Here is a 23,326-nt window from a genome sequence, read left to right as displayed (position 1 = left end):
TAATCTCAGGATCGTGCCCTATGTTGGGCAAAAGATTCCTGCATTGCAGGAGGTTGAACAGGGGTCAGCAAACTTTCAGCAGGGGGCTGGTCTACTGTCCCTCAGACCTTGTGGGGGGCCAGACTATATCTTGTTTTTTTTTTGAATGAATTCCTATGCCCCACAACAGAGGTCAGCAACCTTTTTCAGTCGTGGGCCAGTCCACCGTCCCTCAGACCATATGGTGGGCCAGACTATATTTGGGGGAGGGAATGAACGAATTCCTATGCCCCACAAATAACCCAGAGATGCATTTTAAATAAAAGCACACATTCTACTCATGTAAAAGCACCAGATAGTCACCACAAATAACCCAGAGATGCATTTGAAATAAAAGGACACATTCTATGCATGTAAAAACACACTAATTCCAGACCGTCCGTGGGCCGGACTGAGAAGGCGATTGGGACAGATCCGGCCCCCAGGCCTTAGTTTGCCTACTCATGAACTAATGACCCTTGTGGTCCCTTCCGACTCTACAATTCAACGATTCTGTATAAATGAATCCTGCCTTGCTCCTGAACCCTTTAGCAGGAAGGAATTAAGAATGTGGGAGGCATGGCCAGGCTCCTTCCTCTGCTGTTAGCGGACCTTGGTTGGGAGAGGGACCTGAGCAGGGGAAGCTAGTAAATAAGCAGGGCCTAGTAGAAGTTAGCTGAGGCGGCAAGCAGTTGCTTAAAAAGCCTGTGCAGAAGAACAGCAACTGCTTCTTGTCCTCTTCAACAAGCCTTCTTTTCAGGTGCTGGGGCTGTTCCTTAAACTAATGCCTACTGGATGCCTGAAGTTTTTGCTCACCAGGTGTATGCTGAAAGAGTTGAGACCAAAGCACAATTAAGATGAAAGGGAAACATGGAGTTTGAATTAAAAAGCATGCAAGACATGCTAGAGCCCAGGCTTCAGCAAAGCACTATGGAGACAAGCCTTTTTGTGTTATTTCCTGCCCAGGATGTACTAGGGTCAATTCAGAAGCCTTTTCCCTGAGAGGCAGCAGTTGTGTGACTCACAATACAGGACAGGTTCTGACATTTACTTCCGAGGCTTCCCTTGTCAAGCAGAAGGATCTTGCTGCAAAAGTCGCAGCTGATAAAACATACCCCTTAACCGCCACAGAGCTTTAAAAAAACAAAACCACTCTGATATATTTTTCTTTTAATGTCAAAGCAGTAAAAACAACTAGGAAGGCAGTAAAATTAAGAGGTCCATCTTGTTCACTAGGGTAATACCACCGTTTTAGTGTTTAAAAACATTGGGTTAATGTTTAAGTTGAAAAACTGCAGACCGTGTTAAAGCAGCAATGGCAGCTTTTATTTTGAGGGTTTGTCAGCAATGTGGACTATTATCTTTTGGGTGTAAGAGCCCTTTAACAAAGTCAATTGCAGCTACTTGCTGGAGCTCAAATCTGCAGCAGGAATGGAGAGAACAGAGGGTGAGCCAGAAGCTGAAGAAAGCACCAAACAACACGACGGTGCGGAAGCTCCCGATGGAGGCTGGGGGTGGATGATTATGCTTAACTTTTTTCTGGTAAGTAAGAATTGTGACAAAGTCTGTGGAGGTTTGGTTATGGAACATTGGAAGCTGCCTTATACCGGGCCAGTTCAGTATTCTCTACACTGATTGGCAGAGGCTCTCCAGGGTTTCAGGCAGGAGACACAAGGGATTGAAACAGATCTTCTACATGGGAGACTAATGCTCTGCCACTGAGCTACAGTCCTTCACCTTTATGTATATTGCATTTTACGTAAAAAAAATGGGGGTATTTGCACAGGGAATGAGGTTCACACATGAAATAAGACCTTACTGTCGACTTTTCTGGGGTTTCTTAACCCTCCCCACAAATTTAAGGGGGTGCAGGGAGTACATAGGGGCAGTGTTCCATTGCACAGGTGGACTTTGTTCCATGCATGCAACCACTTAGTTGAATGCCACTCTGTACATTTTCAGAAGCCACAGAATAAAACTGGGGGCAGCGGGGGGGGGGGGACAGAATTTGAATGCTCAACCCCCCAAAACATGTTAATAGCCAAGAAGAGAAACATTAAGGGGAGGGGTGCACACCATGAGATTAAATCTCCCACCTAACATTTTATAATCACAGAGTGGTGGGGGAGACCTCAGACCCAGCAGGGGTCCCAATATTGCCTGTGAGACATTTCCCCAGACCAGACCCATCTACCCAACACTGGACAACCTATGTAGGCAGGTAAAGACATGGCTGAAAAGGAGCAACCTTGAGCTTAAAAGTCTGCTCCCAATTGCTCCTTGGCAAGTAGGGCTCCCTTTCAGTGCTGGTCTGCACTGACAGAGCTCTCTTACTAAAGCCATTCCCAGTAAGAACTCTCCCCCTTGGGAACTTCCTTGGGCAGCCTATGGGACACTTTCAATACTCAAGCATAACAAAATTTCCCTTTCAATTTGCCAGGATGGAACTAGACCACCAGCTGCAAATCTGTGTCTTTCAATGCTTGCTTAAAAGCCATAAACTGAGCACAGTGGATGGGTCAGGGAATGAGAAGTGGAGAGTTGGGAGGGGATGTTGCACCATCCATCCCTCTCTTCCCATTCCTCTCCTCCCAGGCTACTTTTTCTCCTAGGTCAGCTAATTTCTGGACTTGGGAAATCTCAATGGAGTTCAGCACTATTTCATTTAGTTTCACATCAACTGTGAGTGATCCAAAGTTAAAAGCCATCACAAATTTGCCCAGGGAATAAGAGGTGTTATTCTAAAAATGGAAAATGCTACATTCTGTAGGGCAGGGACAAGTGGCAGCAGGCAATACATGTGCTTCAATTTTACTGGATGTTTTGTTTCTTTTAAGGTAAATGTATCTACAATGGGAACAGCGAAAAACTTTGCCATTTTCTTTGTGGCCTTTCAAGAGCATGTTGGCGGTTCTTCTGAACAAATCAGCTGGATTGGCTCTATCATGTCCTCACTTCGATTCCTAGCAGGTCAGCACAAATACGGTTGAATATGACTTGGTGAAGAAATACTTTATTTGAAGAAATAATCCACTTTTAGTGGAACTTTTTACACATGTACGGCATTTGTTTGCTGCCCCATGGGCTGCTTACAATAACAAAGCAAAGCCTAAGTAACTACTGTCATTAACCTATGTGTACAGCCGTCTTGAAAACACTTGAAAGCTTATAAGCATCTAAGACCAGGATGTAAGAACAGACAATGTGTAAATTACTGTTTAGTATAAATGCACATCAACGGCATCCACACTGTCAATATGGTGGCAAAATCCAGGTTTAGGGGATCTACTTCATTTTTTCCTTGAACCCTAAGGTCTCCCCAGGACATAAACTGCTGCTGGTCTCCCACAAATTGCCCAGAGATAAACCAGTAGATCCCAGACCACCTTTGGGCCACCCCTGATGTAGTGGATAGTGCCGGACTTAAATTGGAGACACCTGCACTGAAATCTTCACACTGCCCACAGAACGTACTGGGTGTCTGTCAGCCTCATCTATCTCACATAGGATAGAAAGGGGAAATGCCATGCATACGACTCTGAACTCCCTGGAGAAAAGAGGATACACATGTGATAAGTCCACTAATATTAAGGACTATTCTCATCAGCCATGTTGAAGCAAGTTTTTTCTCTCAGCTCTGTTTAGACAGCAGAAAACATTCTCCTGACAGCTCTATTATAGAGTTTCCAAAAGTTAAGCATATGCCAGGTTCAATATTCCCTAAAACTGGCAAAAATGCCTACCTCCAAGTCTCTCCTTCTGCCAGTTGCAACCCTTTCCCCCAAGCCACCATGAAGCTGTTTTTCTTCTCTGTTGCAGCACCACTGGTAACCGTAGTATGTGAATTTATAGGAGAACGACCAGCATCAGTGATTGGGGCTTGCCTGGTTGGCATTGGTTGTCTTATCAGCATATTGGCCACAAACATCCCCTTTCTTTGTGTGTCTATGGGATTCCTGACAGGTGAGCGTACCTTAAAAATCAGCCACAGTAACAGAAAAGTCTAACTGGAAATAGAAAAACTGAGTAACAGTCAGGCTAATGTTGGTTTTGGGGGGGGGTTGTTTATTTTTTGCAAAGGCCTTCCCCACCAGAATGAATAATGGTCTCCCTGCACTGCTGAGACACAGGGCCCAATTTAGAAAAAGTTAAGGGAGGTACTCTACCTGTTGGGCTACTGGAGGCACCTACAGGCAAGTGCCCCCTTTCATTCATATGTGCCCCAGTAGGTAGACAAAAATGTTTTGTTGCACATGCCCTCCCCTAAAAAAAAAAAAAATTACATTGAAGAAGGTGAGAAAGACATCATCTGGAGTTCTTTTTGTCAGCACTTAAGATTACTTTTGAAATTGAATATATACACACACACACACACACACTGTTGCTTATTAAAATATCAAGATGTTACATTTCGGGCTGTATTCAACAAAATAGTTCCACTCACTCAATGACTTGAACCTGTACAACAGAAGCTTCCCTCTCTTTCCTTTCATTGTGTGGCACCCAAATCTAGGGTTGCCTACCACCCTCCGGATGGGCCCAGGAGAAGGAGCATCTTTCTTATGTGTTTCTTTTCATTTTAGGATTGGGTTTTGCTAGCTTGTATCAGGTAGCAGCTGTGATGATTGTCAAGTACTTCAAGAAACGCCTGGCTCTAGCCAATGCAATCGGCCGTTCAGGAATGGGACTGAGTGTTATACTCACACCATTTGTTCAAGTCCTGATAGAAACGTATGGATGGCAAGGTTGGTAGCTTCCACTTCCCACATTTCATGGTAATTACCACCTTATGTGTATCAGCTTTGAGAGTGGGACAGGGGAGTGCAACCCTGCTACTCTTATTCAATCTCTCAGTGGCTTTTTATACTATTGACCATGGTATCTTCCTGGTCAGGAAGGCACTTTATTAGTACATTCATTCCCACCTGCACAGTCAAGTCTAGAGAGTAGCACTGAGGGAGTGTGCTTTGCTCCTTAAAGGAACAAGCGCATAGCTTTGCGGTAGTCCTGTGTACGTCTTTGTCATTCAAGGCCCAAATCATCTCCGTACCAGGAAAACCTTTTGCAAGTGGAAGAAGACTCCTTGGGGAGTCCTGGGAAGGAAGTAGAAAAGCCTCTGATATCTTGCCTTAAAGAATGCCAATTCTCCCAGCATGACTGAAAAGTAACTTATTTTAGACCCTCTGAAAGTCACCAAAAGTTCCTTCAGAGGGGGTGCTAATAAAATTTATTAACATTTCTATTTCCCTGTTATTGCAGCAGAATGTCACATCTCAAGCTCTGTCTCATCATTTAGGTGCCCTACTGATATATGGTGGTGTGATGTTGAACCTTGTTCCTTCTAGCATGCTACTACGACCGATTAACATGATGAAAAAGAAAGTTGTAAGTATTAAACACGAAGACAAACAAACACCTGTGCACCTAAAAATTGCAGAGACCACTGAAGACAGCCAAGATAAAATTGGCACCACAGAACCGAACAGATCAGATCCCCTCGATCATGAATGCATCAGTATGAACAATCTACAGCATGTTGGACTACAATTAGCCCCAGAAAACGACAAGTGTTCTGAAGTGCCAGAGAACGGGAGCCACAAAAACAAACATCCCAATCAGAATGGTAATCAAAACTGCTTTCCAACAAACAAGGAGGGAAATTCCAAGCATCAGCCTTTTTCATGCAAGCAATGCCATGTTGATTTTTCCCAGCTAAAAAACCCTTTCTTCTACATTTTCACATGGTCTTTTCTCTTCAGCCAGCTAGCCTACTTTATCCCCACTTTCCACCTTGCAGCCAGAGCTAAAACACTGGGCATTGAGCCAATGGATACTGCTTACATCATTTCAGTGGCTGGTAAGAAAAAATCAACTTTTAAAGTGGCTTTCTTAAGATCTCTGCATGACAGCTTCACTAATAATTCACTTTGGGTGAAGAGAAACTAATTCCTGTAGAAAAGAAATGTAACACTGCTTATGGCTCAACATACAACTCTATTAAAAACAACAACCCAAAGACCTGTTGTTTTTAAGTATGAAATCAAAATATTAGTTATAAAAAGATCTCATAGCAATACAAGAAAGGATAAAAAAATTACAACACAACAGAAATGATCCTGGGGAAAATTGAATCTGATTTTGGATTAATAAATAGCTCCCTAGAAACATTGACACTGGTGTGCTGCAGCCATCAAGAATGTAAAAGAGTGTTGTTAATAGTAAATACAATACTCTGAATAATGGAATATATCTCATCTCTTTGTCTCAAATGTGTGTTTTATATGCCAACTGGTATGTTTAATCTGCCACCTCATCTATTTTTTTAAATGTGTCTTAATCAATTTCTAAGTAAATTGTTCTGAACAGAATCTGTTCCCCTCCCCATTTGATATCTGTATTATGAAATAAGAAACAAACTCCAGTAATTAAAAAGACTTTATTAAATGAAGCCATTGTCTCCCATTGTAAGACAATGATACATAATAGGGATCAGCAAGTAGAAGTTCCAAGGCCAAAGCCAGTCACCCACCCAAAATATTCCCCTCCCCTCCAATCTGACATTTGCCAACCAAAAGCCAAGAGTGGCATATGAAGGGAGTAACATCTGTGGCAAATGTACTTGTCAGCAAGCAATTTCGAGAGGTAGGAGTTGGAGACTTGGGCCCTAACCCAGCAATTGCATGCAACTAAGTGACTGTTTTAAGAAAGCTAGTTACTGAGCAGGGATACAAAATATGAGTCATGCAGACTGAAGGTAATGGCAAATGGCCATAATTTCAAATGTGCAAACTTTCTCTTAACAAAAAAACAAAACACAAAGAAACTGGCTGCATATATACATGTAACCTTCTACATAAACAAGTTTGCTAGACTGCAGCCAGTATACTTTGTTGTAAAATTAAAGGAGGGGAAAAGACAGCTAGGGCTTTGAAAATATTTTTAGTATTTGTTCAAAAAATATTTCACAAATGGCATATAACAATCTGGAAATTCCTGAGCCCCCCCCCCCCCATGGGTAGATTACCAGGATATCACTGTTGGCGATTAGTAGTGATGAAATACAAAATTCTAATGGATGGCACTTACCTTTCAATTAAGCAGATCAACAAATTAGTCCTGAACAAAAACAAAAACAATCAATGTGAGCCACTGATGTTTTCATAAGAATACCAAGTAGTAAGCTAAATTTGAAGTGGCATAAAAAAGACAGAAAGTTTCCTGAGCTGTTTTTATTTTATTTTGGGAGGATATTTTAAAATTGCACAAATAAATACAACCGAGCTATCCTCAATTTTATTGACAAATTAGAAAGATTCTTCTGATAATACTTAATGCATGTTCTTAACTGTTCTTTAAATCAAAAGCCTTTTTTTTTAAAAAAAGTATTAGATCTCTGCAAGGAAATATTAAATGTTAAAGAAATAAAAGGTAGTAAAATAACATATATTTTTTTCATGTAAACTGCCACCAACCTCTGGGCTTGAAATTTTGAATTTTCACATGTATTTTACAGAAATAAAAGAAGGGTACAAACTCTTTCCTTTCTGACCTTTTATCTGTGTTTTTCAAAGCTTCTACTACATAAATTCTGTTTGAAAATTCATTATTTTTCTGCTTCCCTTTAGGTATAACAGAGACAGTCAGCCTTTTGCTCTCTGGTTGGATTGCAGATCAGAACTGGATCAAGAAGTATCATTATCACAAGATGTACCTCATTTTTTGTGGTGTCACTAACCTGCTGTGTCCTCTTGCCACAACCTTCCCATTACTTATGACCTATTCTGTAGGCTTTGCCATTTTCAGTGGTGGATACCTGGCTCTGATACTTCCTGTACTGGTAAGCAGAAGAAAGCAATTAATCATCAAAAGGCTAACAGCAAAGCGATCCAGAATTATTATAAAGCACAACCCATCCAAAACTTTCACCTACTTCAGTACACAGAGGATAAACCAGAAAATTAAAAATGATCTGAACATGATATACCTGAGGCTCCATGAGAGAGAAAACCTTACAGATGCTCTGAAGATCTATTTGATTGAACCCAATGCATTTTGAGTCTGTGATTCTGCCTCCAAAGCATTAATTAAACAAGCCTTCTGTACGGCCTCAGAACCAAACTACATATGACTTCTGTCACACTTTTGAAAGTGTGCTTAATTGAACCCCTTTGACTTAGGCAGGGTGGGGGAATCAGTTATAGGGCTCTGATATGAAATGTTATCCCAGTCTAGATTGCTCTCTCCCTGCTGAAAATCATCCCCTTCATTGTCATCCCCTCTAATTTCAGATTGCTTAAAGCTGTGGTGGCCAATCTTTTTTTAGCAAGCATGTCACAGTTCTAAAATATGAGACTGTTCCATTCTACTGCAAGCTACATACATTTATAGTCCTTGGGTTGGTTTGACCTCAATTATTATATACTGAGCTGGGGAGAATGCAGTGGTACAACGCTGGATAAACAGGGAGGAGTAGAGATATGACTCTAGTCCAGGCATGGGGAACTTCCAACCCACAGAACAAATTAGACGCTAATTTGCTCTGTGCAGTCATTTCCCCCAAACCTCACCCACCTGATATTATACATGGGGTCAGGAGTGTGGGATAGATAAACATACGGTTGTGATCTGGAGCTTAAAGTGTGCTTCAGGTTGTTCCTCATCAAACGAGGCTTGCTGACAGTAAGCTCATTTGAAGTTGTACATCTGCTGCAAGTGTAGTTTATGTACCTGTAAATGGACATTTTTCTTCTACAGACTGGCCTTGTAGATAGCTTTGCTTTTCTGCAACAGAAAAGTCTCCATCTGTAGGTGCAGTTTGAATCCAAACAGAATCTGCAAATGAAAAAAGTGAGACTCACTGTGGGCACCGAGAAGCTCATTGGGGCTGACAGTGAGCTCTTTTGAAGATGTCACCTGACATCACCATAAGGGCATCAGGTGTCAAAGTAGCCCTGGGGTATGTGAAGGGTCAGGATGTAGCCCTCTGGCTGGAAAAGGTTTGTCACCCCCGCTCAAGTCTATGCCAGAGAAAGACCCATGTGCCTATCACATCACATAAGCCTCTACTGGCTGTGCCAGAGATTGGTCACCTATGGCTTAACTGCAGAGTCTAGATGGTTTATTTTTATTATTAACTTTAAAAATGTATTTCTAAACATGCAAATGAAGGGAACATGCAAACAGTTTTCAAAATGGGGGACAATGTGTTGAAAATATTTATAAAACATATAAATAACACTGATTGCTTCAACAGGTAGAGTTTGTAGGAGCCTCCAGATTCCACAGTGCTTTGGGACATGCCTCATTCATTGCTGGCCTCGCAGTCCTCGCTGGACCTCCTATTGCAGGTAACTTAAAACAACCTCTTCCTTCCATTGAAAGAGTGCTAGAATTCCTTTCTTGTCAAAAGCAAGTCTGAGTAAAATTTGTCTCCAACAAGGTCACTGCACAAACTGAATGACCTCCACTCATGCCACAGAACTTCCCTTCCCTCTCCTCCTCCAGCTGCTTCCCCTCCACATCCCCTGATATCTGCTCTGATGTTTCCCCCAGCAGATTTCAAAGGGTGCAGGGAGTCCTCTAGGAGAGGAGAAGGAAGGGAAAGTTCAGTTGCACAAGGGTTAAGCTGTTCCACTCACACGACTTCACTGGATTCTGTATTGGGTTTCCCCCTCCAAAACACTACCAACAGACCAACCTATTTATGGACTTTCATTCATTTTATAGTAAAAGTCAGCACAAAAAAGGGTCTTCCTTAACCCTGTTCAAGGTGTGTGGAAAAGGAAAATAAAGCATGCATTTGTGTTTTTAATCCTTCCTCTTGCCTGTGGGGTACAAGCTCCCTAGAAGGGGAAAAAATCCTTAGGAAGTAACAGTGAACTGTTGCCCACCCACAAGGGAAATAAAAGGCAGCAACTGTGTAGCACCATCTGTTTAAATGTTAAACAATCTCATATCCTTCCACTTCCTCTGTTTCCCTTTTGTCTATTGTAAAGCACCTTTGTGAAACACCAGGTACATGGATAATGCAATATAAATAACAATAGTAAGGAAAAATATTGCTCACGGTTGCTGCAGGCTGGGTACCGTATTTTTCGCTCCATAAGACGCACCAGACCATAAGACGCACCTAGTTTTTGGAGGAGGAAAACAAGAAAAAAATATTCTGAATCTCAGAAGCCAGAACAGCAAGAGGGATCACTGCACAGCGAAAGCAGCAATCCCTCTTGCTGTTCTGGCTTCTAGAATAGCTGTGCAGCCTGCATTCGCTCCATAAGACACACACACATTTCCCCTTACTTTTTAGGAGGGAAAAAGTGAATCTTATAGAGCAAAAAATACGGTATTTGCTTCCTACCTTCCTTCTTCACAGCTCTGGCCCTCTCTTGCTCTCATGGTCTTCCCTAGACTGTCTATTCCAGTGGTAGTCAACGTAGTGTCCTCTGGGGGTTGAGCTGCAGCTCCCATCGTCACTGATCACTGGCCACGCTGGCTGAGGCTGATAGGAGTTGGGAGTTCAACAACATCTGGAGGGAATCGTGTTGGTTATCCCCATGGACTAGCCTTTTCCTACTTTGTCTTTCCCTTTTCTGTGTAGAGTCGTCTGGAATAGAATTAATGGGCACATTAGGATAAATTATGATCATGGAATAAGGCCCTAAATCCCACCTCACAGCCCCATGTGATAAAGGGTTCCTTTGCCTCATTCCCCTGGAAAAAAATTAATACATCTCTAGCATGTAACTGACACACCAGTAAAAGGAACATATGTAACTGTTAGCCAAGCAAGTTGCAGCAGCATAGAAAGCAGCCAGGAACAAAATGACAGATAATCCAGAAAAGCTGGGGGCTGTATTCAGACATTGACAGTTCAAATCCCTTGCATGCCTATTGAGATGTAAGTCCCACTGAATTCAATAAGGCTGGAATCCTTTTTTTAAAAGGGGAATGGAAGGCAAACAAACTGTCACATCTACTTTCCTGCTAGGTCTTGCCAGCAAGGTGAGGGAAAAAGTGGAGCAGCACTCTCACTGTGCCAGCTATAGGGCTGACAGTTTCCTCCCTAGATTGAAAGGATCCAATTTTGGATCCAATTCTTCCCTCGGTTTGCTCCCAACACCCTGCAGTGATTTCCATAGCAGCAAGAAGTAGGCACCCAATCTTGGTTCTCCTTTTATGTCCTCACAGGGACTAGAGAAATACAAGGCCCCTTTTCTGTGACATCCAATGTACTTGACCTGTTTGATTTTTAAGGTGGTACAGACCCATTCAAAACCAGAAATACAATTTTCCAAAAGGTTATAAAGTCCCATGAACGCTACACCAGATTATAGAAACCTGGACACAAGACCCTTGTCGTGTCATCTCTAAATAGAAAGTAAACAATTATCTGGGGCAATGGACTATGAAGCATTTTCTAAGAAGAAAGCAATGCAGTTAGCCACAGTTTGCTATCAGAAAATGCTCTGGGAACCTGTTGGAGAGCCTAGCAACCTAACAAATATACACACTTAATGATGTCACAGCACCACACACCATGAGATTTAGCAAAAGGACTAAATACAAGAGAGAAAACAAAGGCACCTCGTTGCCCTCTGAGAAGCCTGCATGTGATAGAGGGAGAAAGAGAAAGGGGGACGGGAAGAAAAGAGAAAATAAATCCCATTTGCCCAGGCAACCAGCCAATGCTGGCTTGTCCTATAACGCTGGCAAATTTCATTGCCAACTAGGAGAGACTTTCACCTCAAGCTGTCTTTAGTCCTGCATGACTGGGTGAGAATGTGAATGGGGAAGCACACCTACAACCCCACATTCACATTCCTGGAACTGGGTAGTTTCACATTTCCTGTGGTAGTGTTCGTGCTGTGGAACCACGTGCCCTCTGAGTTCAGGAAAATGCCAAAGTTAATGTCATTTTGGCAACTTCTAAAAACACATTTGTGCTCCCAGGCCTTTGCTTGTGCCTCATCTCCAGGAAGCTGCTATGCCTTTTAACTCTGCCCCGAGTTGCCTGCTTTGTGTGTGATTTTAGTCTTCGATCTCTTTTTCAAAATGGCTAGATGTTGCCTCAGGACTTATGTAGCAGGCAGAACTGAAAACATAAAATGGAAGTTGAAAGGATGGCCAAATCCCTTCAGTAACCTTGGAGTTTGTTTAAAACCATTGTAATAGAAACTCAGATAAAATGTTCATTCCCTTTCTAACCTGTGGCATACAAGTCCAACAGGATACTGGCATGGTTAAACAACAGTGTGAAGAAAAAGGCAACTTGGTGCCCTCGAAACACCCACCATCCCTCAACATTGGTCATGCTGCCTGGGGCTGATGGGAGCTCTAGTTCAGTAGCAACTGAAGGGTTCTACACTGGCTACCTCCACTTTGAAAAGAGAAAGACTTGCCCTAATGAGGAAAATAAAGAACACAAGGTTTGCCGGGGGGGGGGGGGAGGGGGAATCAAGCAACAAGAAAGCAAACAATCAAAGCAATGAAGAGGAAACTGCTAAAGGCTTGAGCAAAACATGTATTTAAATGCAGCAGGTGCAGGAAACCAACCAGGGAGACATAGTACCTTAATGAAAGGCGTAAAAGAAGTACTGAATAAGGAGAGGGAGACTGCAGAGCCTAAACGGAATCTTTGCATCACTAGTCACTGTGGTAGAAGCTGCAGAGAGATCCAAATCAGAATCTATTGTTATCTTGGAGGGCATCTGAGGTGCTGTGTCAATATAGGCAACAAATGAAGATGTTTAAAGCTAACAGACAAATTACAAATTAACAAGTCACTGGAGCGCAACCCAGTCACATTACCTGAGAGTTCTTAAAAGAAAGAACATGAAATTACTGAACACGTACATAATGGTCACTGATAGTACTCCTTTTACTAGCACTTTCAAGATGGCTAATTTTGTGTGTGTGTGTGTGTGTGTGAGTGAGAGAGAGAGAATATCAAGTTAAAAGACTAAAATCAATTAGAATTATTTGGGTCAAAAGCAGCAGATAGGAGAAATCATACAGCCATTATAGTGTCACAAAAGGCAAAGTAAACTTAGCTTGAGATAAGGGGGTGATCTGAACTGCTAACATGGTTAAAGAACAGGAAGGCGAGAGTAGTTCTCACAATGGAGCAGTAGGGTTCTCAAAGGATGTGTGTTGAGGCCAATGCTATTCAACTTCATAAACCTGGAGCCAAGGGTGAGCAATGGAGCTGCCAGGACTGTGGATAACACAAAATTAGTCAGAGTAGTGAAACACAGGTTGTGATGAACTCTAGAAAGATCTCTCTAAACTGGGCGAATGACTAACAGATGAATAGCAAAGGCAATTCTGAGATAGTGCAAAACTTCTTATACACAGCAATGGGGTCTTAACTGAAACTAATGAGGGGAAAATGCATTTATTTGAGTGCACAGCTCACTGAAAATGTCAGCTCAGGACACAGTAGCAATAAAACATGAAATATTATTAGAAGAACTAAAACAGTCACTGTCTCTCTCTTTGGTATAAATCTAGTGTGGCAGCATTTGCATTATTGTGCACAATTCAAAAAGGACTGGAAGGGGTACAAAGAACAACAACTGAAATGATAGGGGGCTGGATAAACTTCCCTAAAATAAAGATTTAAGGCTTTAAGGTGTTTTAGTTTGGTGGGAGAAGTTGACTATGGTGTGGCATAAAAGGTTTATAAAAGTATGCATGGTGTAGAGGAAGTTGATAAAAAAGTAATTATTTCATGGAGTCAATCAGAAAAATGGACACACAGTAGATTCAGAAAGGAGTACTCTTTCACATAATGGGTAAGACTGCAATCCTACGCACACTTTCCTGGAAAAAAGCCCCATGGAACACAGTAAGACTTATTTCCAAAGTAAACCAGCATAGAACTGCACAGAAAAACCAGATTCATACAACTCCATCAGCAACTATTAGCCTTGATAGCTAAATAGAGCCTGCCTCTGAATGCCAATTGGCCCCTGAATGCAGTAGATCTACTTGCATGTGGAAGCACCTTGTGAATGGAAATCTGTATAAATAGTCCTCCATTGGCAGTTCATTTCAGAATACCTTGAAACAGACATGTATTCCAGTGAAGAAAAAAAGAGTGGGCCCTCTGGTGGCACATTTTAAGAACATCTTGGCAGAGGACAAAAATATTGCTCAGAGGAAAACTGGTAGAGTTACTTAAAAAAGGCCACAGGGATTTATTTATTTATTCATATGTATGGTACACCAATCAGATATCTCAAAGTAAGAGCGTATCTCATCTGATTGCTGTGTGGCCAGACTGGTGTTTGTTTCATGCTCCAAAATGTATTGTACAACAAATGCTTTGGATGGGACAAAAATAATATTGAGTATTGTACTGTGGACTTCTATAGTCTTGCAGAATAAACATTTAAACTCTCAACTATTTTCCTTGGCCCTTCTACATAAGCTCTGCAGTAGTAATGTTGTGTGAAATGAAGTGATATTCAACTGAAATATCAAAAACTTAAGTAACTGAACTCTGATTCCCTCCTACAGGTTGGCTACATGATTACACTCAGACATATGCTTACTCCTTCATTTTTGCGGGCAGCTGTTACCTTGTTTCTTCCCTTTCACTATTCCTTGCACCAGTAGCCCAAAAATGGAGGCAAGAAAATAGCTGAACTGACTACATAAGCAAGCAAAATTCTGCAGCAATTGGAAGAAGCCATAGCATGTAACATTTATAACAGTTTGTTGACTATGTAATAAAAAGAAATAAATTAAAGGACTTTTCCAAAAGATATCCTTTTGAAGCTGTTGTGCCTTAACATATCAGTGTGATAGCAAATTTATATACTATGAAAACTGAAATTAAGTATACCTTCAAATCCTGAACATACAACTGAATGCCTCTGCCATAAAACCGAGTTTTTAACACATTGTTAGGTACAAACAAAATTGCAAGAAACATTTTTAATAGCCAAGTCTAACAAGCCTGGTATCCCATGCCTTCCCAATATCCCAAAACACAGAAAAAGCTAACTCACCTCTGAAGGTCCAAATACTAGTGACCTAAAAGTGTGAAAGAGGTCACTACTTAAAGAGTAAGCAGAAAACCCAAGGAGGAAAAGCTGCTTAAGGGGATGAAAGACATTTAACTGCAAATGTCCCCCTCCCGCCTCCAAAAGTCAATTCCATTTCAACAGTAATTTGCGAAATACAAACTGTCTTCAGAATCTGGACAGAAGACAACACTGCTGGCTCGCACTACACCGTCTCCTAGAAGGGATTAGAGAGTAAGTTAACCATAGGCATCAAGTTTTAAATTTTATCAAGTACCATATATTGGTGCAACAGACCTTTTCATTACAGAATGTGGTATATTGGCCTTTTAGGTTATGTTAAAAGTGGTTTAATAGGGGGGGATAATAGTTTGAGAATGAACAAGCTTCCATATGTAAACCTGTAATTCTATATGCTACAGGAAAGCATCTTTTCCTATACTCAAAAGGAAACAAGGGCCAGAAAAAGATCAACGATCATGTCACTTCTGATGACCTACAGGGGCTATCACACAAAATGAACAAGGAAATCTGTCAACAGTCCCCTTAATTTGTTTAGTTCACAGGTTACAAATGCCCAGAGTCATTTCTGATCACCACACACACATTTTGCTGCATGTACATAAACACACACATCACCACTTCTTGGCATATAAGACTGAGACACACGTTTCGTATTCTATGGGAAGGGACCATAGCTCAGAAGTGAAGCACATGCTTTTCATGCAGAAGGTCTAGATTCAATACCTCACATTTCCAATGTTCAAAGTCAAAAAGTAGGTGATTCAGTGGCAGGGGAAATCTCTGCCTACGACACTACCAATCAGAGCACACAGCACAAGGCGTCAGGGACAAAAGTATCACCTGGTGTGAGGTGGTTTCCTACCTATTAGTAGCAGTGATTATAAAATGTAATAATTCTTATATCAAATATAAATCCATGTTCTTTCATGTAGGAAGTTTGTAACATGTCAAGTGGCTCCATGTGAGAACATTTTTTCCAGGCAGCAAGAATGAAGTATCCACTTGCTAATCACCCCTGTGAATACCCCACCAGCAAATACCCACTTGATGGCAGCAATGGAATATCTATCCTTGTACATAATGCTGCTATTCAAATGGAATGGGATGCACAGAGAGAATTACCATTTGTATTTAACTTCATGCAGGCATTTAAAACTTCCTAGCCATGAGGGTGGCTAGGAAGCCATGACCAAAATGTGAGGTATTAAATGTGAGGTATTAAACCCTGTAAGGTGGCACAAGCCAATAATATGGTGCATATTTTAGCAGGCAACTCCAGCTAAAAATCTAATGTTTCCCTACAGTGGCTTGACAACACACTTGACAATCTGCTTTCCCAGTTCCAGACACTAGTTTTATCGCGGCCAAGTGGATCACCATTCATGATGGGTGGGCTGGGTTTGACTTGCGAAGTCTTTCACTGTACAGCCTAACAGACAGCACTAGAATAGATGGCCTGCTGATCTTAGTTTCATTTGAGTTGGACTGATTAACTATGCTACTAAAGATGTTTCAGTAAAATAATGGAACGAGCCGAACAGAGAAACATGCAAATCCAACAAAGATACGAAGGAAATTGGGATCATTCATATTTACCTAGACTTGACACTTTGCAGTTAAGTTTGCAGGCCAGATCTGAAGGTGCTTCTACTAAATAGAGGTAGAGTGGTGTTGAACTGCAGACAAAAAGATATAGAAGGGAACCCCATCACCAGCAATTCCAAGTTGGGCAGACCTTGTCCAGCAAAGAGGAACAATTCCTGATATGTACCATCTGTATAGACAGTTTCACAAGGACACCAAAACAGATATCCATTTTATTTCCATCAGGGAAATGCACTGATCCCAGATTTTCAACATCAGCATGGCAATGTGAAAACTAATTATGGCCAAAAATCTTGCTTCATCTCAAAAGCATCCTATACCTTCCACCTAAACGTTAAGTCGCACTAAGATGGCAAAACCAGTCTAGTTTCTGTTGTTCATGTTTATGTACAGATACACACTTCTTCTTTACTTTGGGTGATAGCTCATTTGCTAGCTATTTTCAGGGCTGTGTGTAGCCCATGCATCCATGGAATCATCAGCTCCCTGTCCTCACCAGAATGTGTATGTGTGCATGAAAATAGATCAGCTGTTTTTCACATGATCTGCTGCTAATACATACACAATGTGCTGTCAACTACACCATAATGTAGTATTGGTCACCCTTTTTCTGTACACAGCTTCATTTTGGGGAGTTGTGTAGACATCTGTCATTAAAGAAGACAAACATTCCACAACTAGTTTAAAGAGCCATCTTCTTCCTGGCAACTTCCTTTTCAAAAGTATTTTCTTGTGCATTTATTCACTGTAGACATCATGCTAATTTATCTGATGTGCAACTGACTGTGTCATAATGCTAGAACTCAGCTGCTTTACAATCTTGTCTTAAGTCCTCATGACCTCATCTTTTGCTATAGTGCAACTAATGTACAAACATCTGTACAGAAATAATTGTATATTATCCATGTCATTTCAGCAAAACAAAAGCCTGCAACCTCCAGAAAAAGAACCATGTAAGAACTGAAAATGAGTAGAGACTGCATGCTACTGATGGTGGTAGGTAGAACAAGGAAATTCTTGTATATGAAGCAGCAGGAGGGGAGGATGCTACCTGGTTATTCCCACAAGTTTTGCTGTATTTTAAAACATTAGCATCATTTTCCCCCCTTGGTTCTTCAGTATTTCAAAAGCCTCAAATCCTACTTTTTCTAATAAAAAGTTAAAGGTATATTCATAAAGAATGGACAAGGTTTTCTATAATATTTGTGCTGCAGACAGGACAGGCCTTAGTAGACTATGCCCTGCCATTTCTTAATTACGTATGTCTACTGATTTCATCTGGAAGAATGTTAACTGTGCAGTGGCTTCTCTTACTTTGCATACTTCTGCTTCTGAAAGTCACTGCAGCCATAATACGTTGATCTATAAATCTCTGCTCTTCCCTTCAAAGCCTTAACCATACGTCCGCCCTGACATTAACTATTCGTACTAACCAAACACCCTTTTAACTCTGGTCTTGCAAAACTGCTTCAACCCCTGCTTAACAGGGAATCTCATTGGCCTCATTTTAACAATGGTTAAGGTTGATGAAGACATTGTGGCAAAGTGGATTTACAGTAGAGAAGGGACCAACATTACACTGACAGGTGCGTAATTTCCTGGATCTCTTCCTGCATCTTGTTTTATAAACTGGCTGTTAAATTGGCTATCTTCCAATGCAGTGCTTAAGGAGGACAAGTTTAGTGAAACGAGGTAGTAGGTAAGTAGGTTAGTTTAATAACAGTGGGGTAAGAAAAGAAGCACACAGGAATCCTACAAGTGCAACTAACTTTTGGTACGTAAACAGAAGTTTCATTGATATGTCTTAGCACTGGTGTCACTGAATGTATTCCTGAATCATCTGGAGTCAGCAAGATGGAGAGTGAAATAGACACCCCAAAACAGTCAGTTAAATGTTAATACAACCAAGCTCTCCAGAAAGAGAAAGCACCCTGCGTGAAGTGGTTGAAGTTTTGTGATTGGCAGCTCCAGCTTCCATTTAGGGCTTACTCATGAGTGCTTTTGCGAGTGATGTATCTGAACAATTCCACCAATCTTCATTGTTGTTTGCTAGTTCACTTTTAGAAACAGTAATTATTTTACTACTTAGTTATTAAATTTCTATACAGCCCTTCATCCAAAGATCACAAAGGAGTTTATGGTGAAGTTTTGGTGGTTGCTTTTTGTCTTACGTTATCTAAACCAGGGTTGGGGGACCTCTGGCCCTCCTGTGTCCCCAACTCCCATTAGCTCCAGCCAGCATGGCCTATTGCCAAGAATGACAGGCACATTAGTCAAACATCTGGAGGGCCACAGGTTCCCCATCCAATCTTATTCCAATCCCAACCAGTCATTCCCTATATCCAGAGAAATCATTCTCAAAATCATTCCATAATTCCCCAACAAATCCCTTGTGCTCTTATTTTTCAGGTCACTTACTGTGTCTTTCTCATTATTCATATTAGTGGGGCATTTATTATTGCGAGGCAGGGCCATAGCTCATTGGAAGAGCAGCTCCTTTAATGAAAAATGTCCCAGGTTCCATTTCCGGGTAGAGGTCAGAGAGAGCCTTAAAGTCAGAAACGCTGGACAGCCACTGCCAAGCAGTACTAAGCTAGATAAACCAATGGCCTAATTCAGTGCAAGGCAGCTTCCTGTGTTCCTATACTGAAGTCACTTGCCTTCACCCCTGACTCCCTCACTGTGACCCAAGTTGTACATGCATTTAAGTTCAGCATTAAAAAAAGAGAGAGAAAACATTATATGTGTTTGGGTAGTACTGTACTCTTCCTGTGTGTACTTTGTTATGTGTGAGTGTGCCCTTTCAGATATTCAGAGGTGGTGCAAGGACTTGCATAGAGGTCTTCATCCCCATGTCCCTACTCTCCTCTCCCCTCCCAAAAAGTGGGTCTGAAGGGAGTCTGAATGTGCTTACCAAGCCCCATTCAGACCTTCCACTTCACACAAGAAGGTTGTGAGTGGAGCAAGCAAGGACATTGGTGCAGGTTAAGTATGCACATGTCCCCTTCTCACCTGTACCTGCTTTTTGAGCACCTGAAGCCTATGATGTCATAATTGTAGACAAGCAGTATACTTCCATGCTTCAGGGAAATGTCATCCTCTCTGTCAAGGAAAAAGTAGGAGGGGGCAAAGTTCACATTGCCCCAAGGCAGCGACTGGGAGGAGTGGCAAAAATGCCAAATTCAGTTCAAATCCACCCCACAACTTTAAAGGGGGCCTAGCAAAACAACCCCTGCACCTATCTGTATGAAATTTGGCAAGCTTTATCTACTTAGTGCGGACGCGGGTGGCGCTGTGGGTAAAACCTCAGTGCCTAGGACTTGCCAATCGTATAGTCGGCAGTTCGAATCCCCGCGGCGGGGTGAGCTCCCATCGTTCGGTCCCAGCTCACCTAGCAGTTCAAAAGCACCCCTAAGTGCAAGTAGATAAATAGGTACCGCTTTATATCGGGAAGGTAACAGCGTTTCCGTGTGCTGCGCTGGTGCTGGCTCGCCAGCTGCAGCTTCGTCACGCTAGCCACGTGACCCGGAAGTGTCCTCGGACGACGCCGGCTCACGGCCTCTAGAGCAAGATGTGCACGCAACCCTAGAGTCGGACACGACTGGCCCGTACGGGCAGGGGTACCTTTACCTTTACCTGTCTACTTAGAAGAGGCTAACTTCATCTAATTGTAAAGAGGGGGCAAAGAGCTAGTTGTTGATTACCCCAGCCTGTTCACTGGAAAGCTTTAGATTTTCTGCAGCAAGGCTCTGATTTAGACCCAAATCCAAGCTGGGATTCTCTGAAGTGGTACAAGGCAAACCAACCTGCTTTGTACATCACCAAATATTTTCTTCTGAGCAGAGCCCTCAATCTTATTGAGTGTAAATGACATACCTAAGTACCACACACTCTAACTTTACACATTCAGATGATGTTGATCTAAATTCACAGTAACTCTCCAGGAAATGTTTTAAGGTCATAGAAGAACTCTGCTCAGGGTATCATAGCACTGAAAAGGGCAAGTTAAGTATTGGAGAAATTAATGAAAATAAAACTTTACGGTCCAGACATGCCATTACACAGATACATGGCACAGAAACTTTTAGAATTTCATGTACAGTTCAGGCAACTTATCTAGAAAATGTGTATTGTTAGATAGAAAGGAATAGAGAAGGAACTGTAATGATGTAATGGGATGATGCATCTCCCTTAGGTCATAGGGTTACCCAAATGTCCCCAGTTCCCGGGGACAGTCCCTGGATTTGCAAATCTGTCCCCGGGAAACGTGGCAGCGGCAGCCTCAGCAGCCCGGAGCCAGCCTGGTAGCGCAGTTGGCTCTGGCTGGCTTCAGGAGCTGCTCGCTGCCACTGCCAAAGGGGAACTGGGGACGTCCATCGGTACAGATCTCCTGCCCCCTTCCCCCTTTGTTTTGACAGATCGGGGGAGGCTTGGGAGTTGTGGGCAGGTGGCCGTTGCCCTCCTGTGCATTTCTGTTTCACAGGGTGTGAAAGAAGGGCTTTGCACCTTGTGTAGCAGAGAAACCACGCACCTTGTGCATTCCTCCTGGGCAACGGCTGCCTGCCCGTGACTCCAGAGCCTCCCCCAATCTGTCAAAACAAAGGGGGAAGGGGTCAGGAGATCGGGGAAGGCTTGGGAGTCATGGGCGGGCAGCACGCCATTGCCCAGTTTTTTTAAAACTCTGCGCATTTATGTTTCACAGGGTGCGAAAGAAGGGCTTTGCACCTTTATACAATATGTATGTGTGCTTGGGCCCAGGGTCTTTTGCATCACCATCCCCACTACTGACTCCCTGTTGCTACACAGCTTCAAAAAAAAAAAAGAGGGGGGGAAAGGTGTCCCCGGATTCATTGGGGAAAAAAACTGGTAACCATACCTTCGGAAGAAGTTGTAAAACATTTGTGGCCTTATAGTTTATAAAGTGGGGAGGAGGGAAGTAAATGGAATCACTTAATTTGGTTTAATTCAATTCAGTGTTGGACTTTGTTCCTTATCTTTAATGTTATGTTTAAGTGACTTCATTTTATATCACTTTGATATTTTTCGAGTTGACAGTTTATAAAAATTATTTAAAATAAATCATTGTAATTTCTAAAAAAAATGTGAATACTATAGAGAAGTAGCAACTTGTGAATTGTTTTTCTTCTCTCTCACTACTAGAAATTGACATCACCCAACAAAGTTGACTAGAAGTAGATTCAGGACAGACATAGGGATACTTTTAGATAACATGTATCGGCTACTAATTTAAACAGTTTGAAAAAAGTCTTTGGACGAATTCATATCCTTTCTGAACCACTGAATCAATATCCTAAATATGTATTGAAATGTCTGTTTTATTTTCAGTCTCTTTCCCCAAGCTGATTTGCCCACCTTTGGGCAATGACTTAGTCACTAAAGATCCTACCGTATTGTCAATAGGTAGTCACATATAGTTCAATGGAGAACAAAAATTCTACCTTACTGCAAGTATATATCCATGGTTTGTATCCAATGAAGTCATCCCATTTGTCCAAGGACTTCTCTATGCAGAAGAAAAACTGCTCTCCTTCTCCTCTTCTGGCACATCATCTCCAAATCTGCTCTGGAGGGTTGGGAGAACCCCCCAGAAGAGATTTGACGGTGGAGGAACAGACAGGGAGAAGAGAGGAAATTCTGTTGCACAGACAGGATTCTTCGCACTAACACAATGACTTTCCCCTGTATATTGCCTCTGTACTTACACTAAATCTCCTGACATTTTATTGCTCTTTCGTCAGAGAATAATTGCACTAGTTACATTGCAATTTATCCCCACGCTAAATCATGGTCCATCCTGAGTAATAGTGGGTGAGATCCAATGTGAGTGTCCACTTACACATTCCCCTGAAGCCCTTTGCACACACCCCAAATCAGATATCGTTGAGGGAGAATGAAGGGCACTGGAGAGAGGACAAAGAAACCAGATTGTTGGGATCTGCAGGGAAGAAGTCCATTTCCATTCCACAAACAGGCATTATCACTGAATGTTTCGTGCCATGTCTGATTAATTACTCCACTACAGTCAGTAGTCTCCAAACAGAGTGAGTATCAAGACTGAAGTATCTGATTTGGATGAAAAGAAGAAACAGCTTGGTGCTATTATACTGCTCCAAACACCATCTTTCTCCATCTGAAAGAACTTTACAGGAAATGGCCTAGGAAAGCAAATGAGCAGCTGCTCATTACTCAAGACATCCTTGAAACTTTAACTTCCAAACACAGGACCCCACTTTTCAATGCCTTGTCAGCCAGGACAGGAATGACTTTAACTGACAAGAGACATCCCATATATCTGAGAGGATGCAATGCATACTGAACCTCAAATATTGCGCATTCTCAATTGTGTACATAAGAGAATCCTTCAATGCAAACTGAAAGTGGTATACACAATAGCAGCAAGTGTGTGTAGAAACGCATAGTTCCTGGGTAGGCAAAGCTCAGATTCACACATCTATTTGCTAACTGGAATTTTCGGCCAAATCACACACTACAGAAAGCATCAGTGATCCCTTTGATGCTTTTATTGCAGCAATAGTCTCCCTTCCCAGTCATTCAGGTCTTCCATAAACCAGTCACATCAAACACAGGGTAACTGGTGGGCGCTGTTACTCATGAATGCCTGGGCTGCA

The 23,326-nt window shown here is 42.0% G+C and overlaps 2 protein-coding genes across 3 annotated transcripts; one reads left to right on the top strand and one right to left on the bottom strand.

Moving 5' to 3' along the window:
• Nucleotides 1-207: 207 nt before the first annotated feature.
• Nucleotides 208-14,666, top strand: SLC16A4 (solute carrier family 16 member 4; the record flags this gene model as incomplete). Its single annotated transcript, XM_083445782.1, has 8 exons — nt 208-1,560; nt 2,856-2,988; nt 3,838-3,981; nt 4,602-4,763; nt 5,315-5,875; nt 7,644-7,855; nt 9,272-9,365; nt 14,539-14,666. Exons 1-8 carry the CDS (start codon nt 1,450-1,452, stop codon nt 14,664-14,666), a joined length of 1,545 nt encoding a protein of 514 aa, XP_083301908.1. The 5' UTR covers nt 208-1,449.
• Nucleotides 6,436-22,643, bottom strand: LOC310679965 (uncharacterized protein). 2 transcript variants are annotated; one of them, XM_083445987.1, is made up of 8 exons: nt 22,136-22,643; nt 19,689-19,778; nt 16,668-16,747; nt 10,376-15,264; nt 10,085-10,147; nt 8,746-8,850; nt 7,754-7,852; nt 6,436-7,134 (listed from the first exon to the last, which is right to left on the bottom strand). In XM_083445987.1, exons 1-4 carry the CDS (start codon nt 22,177-22,179, stop codon nt 15,185-15,187), a joined length of 294 nt encoding a protein of 97 aa, XP_083302113.1. In that variant the 5' UTR covers nt 22,180-22,643; the 3' UTR covers nt 6,436-7,134; nt 7,754-7,852; nt 8,746-8,850; nt 10,085-10,147; nt 10,376-15,184. The 2 variants fall into 2 exon arrangements, with proteins under 2 accessions (XP_083302113.1, XP_083302112.1); XM_083445986.1 differs by lacking the exons at nt 8,746-8,850; nt 10,085-10,147 and having other exon boundaries at nt 10,376-10,621.
• Between the last annotated feature and the right edge of the window lie 683 nt (nt 22,644-23,326).

The sequence above is a fragment of the Podarcis tiliguerta genome, assembly GCF_965153285.1.
Source record: "Podarcis tiliguerta genome assembly, chromosome: 6".
NCBI lineage: Eukaryota > Metazoa > Chordata > Lepidosauria > Squamata > Lacertidae > Podarcis > Podarcis tiliguerta.
This window is presented reverse-complemented; position numbering and strand designations above follow the sequence as displayed.

Coding starts and splice junctions, on each gene's coding strand:
- LOC310679965 (XM_083445986.1), bottom strand. CDS start 22,179: ATGACTTCATTGGATACAAACCATGGATATATACTTGCAGTAAG. Junction 16,748..19,688: donor TGCTCAAAAAGCAGGTACAG/GTGAGAAGGGGA, acceptor TTTTGTCTGCAG/TTCAACACCACTCTACCTCT. Junction 10,622..16,667: donor CTGCAAAGTGTCAAGTCTAG/GTAAATATGAAT, acceptor ATTCTATTCCAG/ACGACTCTACACAGAAAAGG.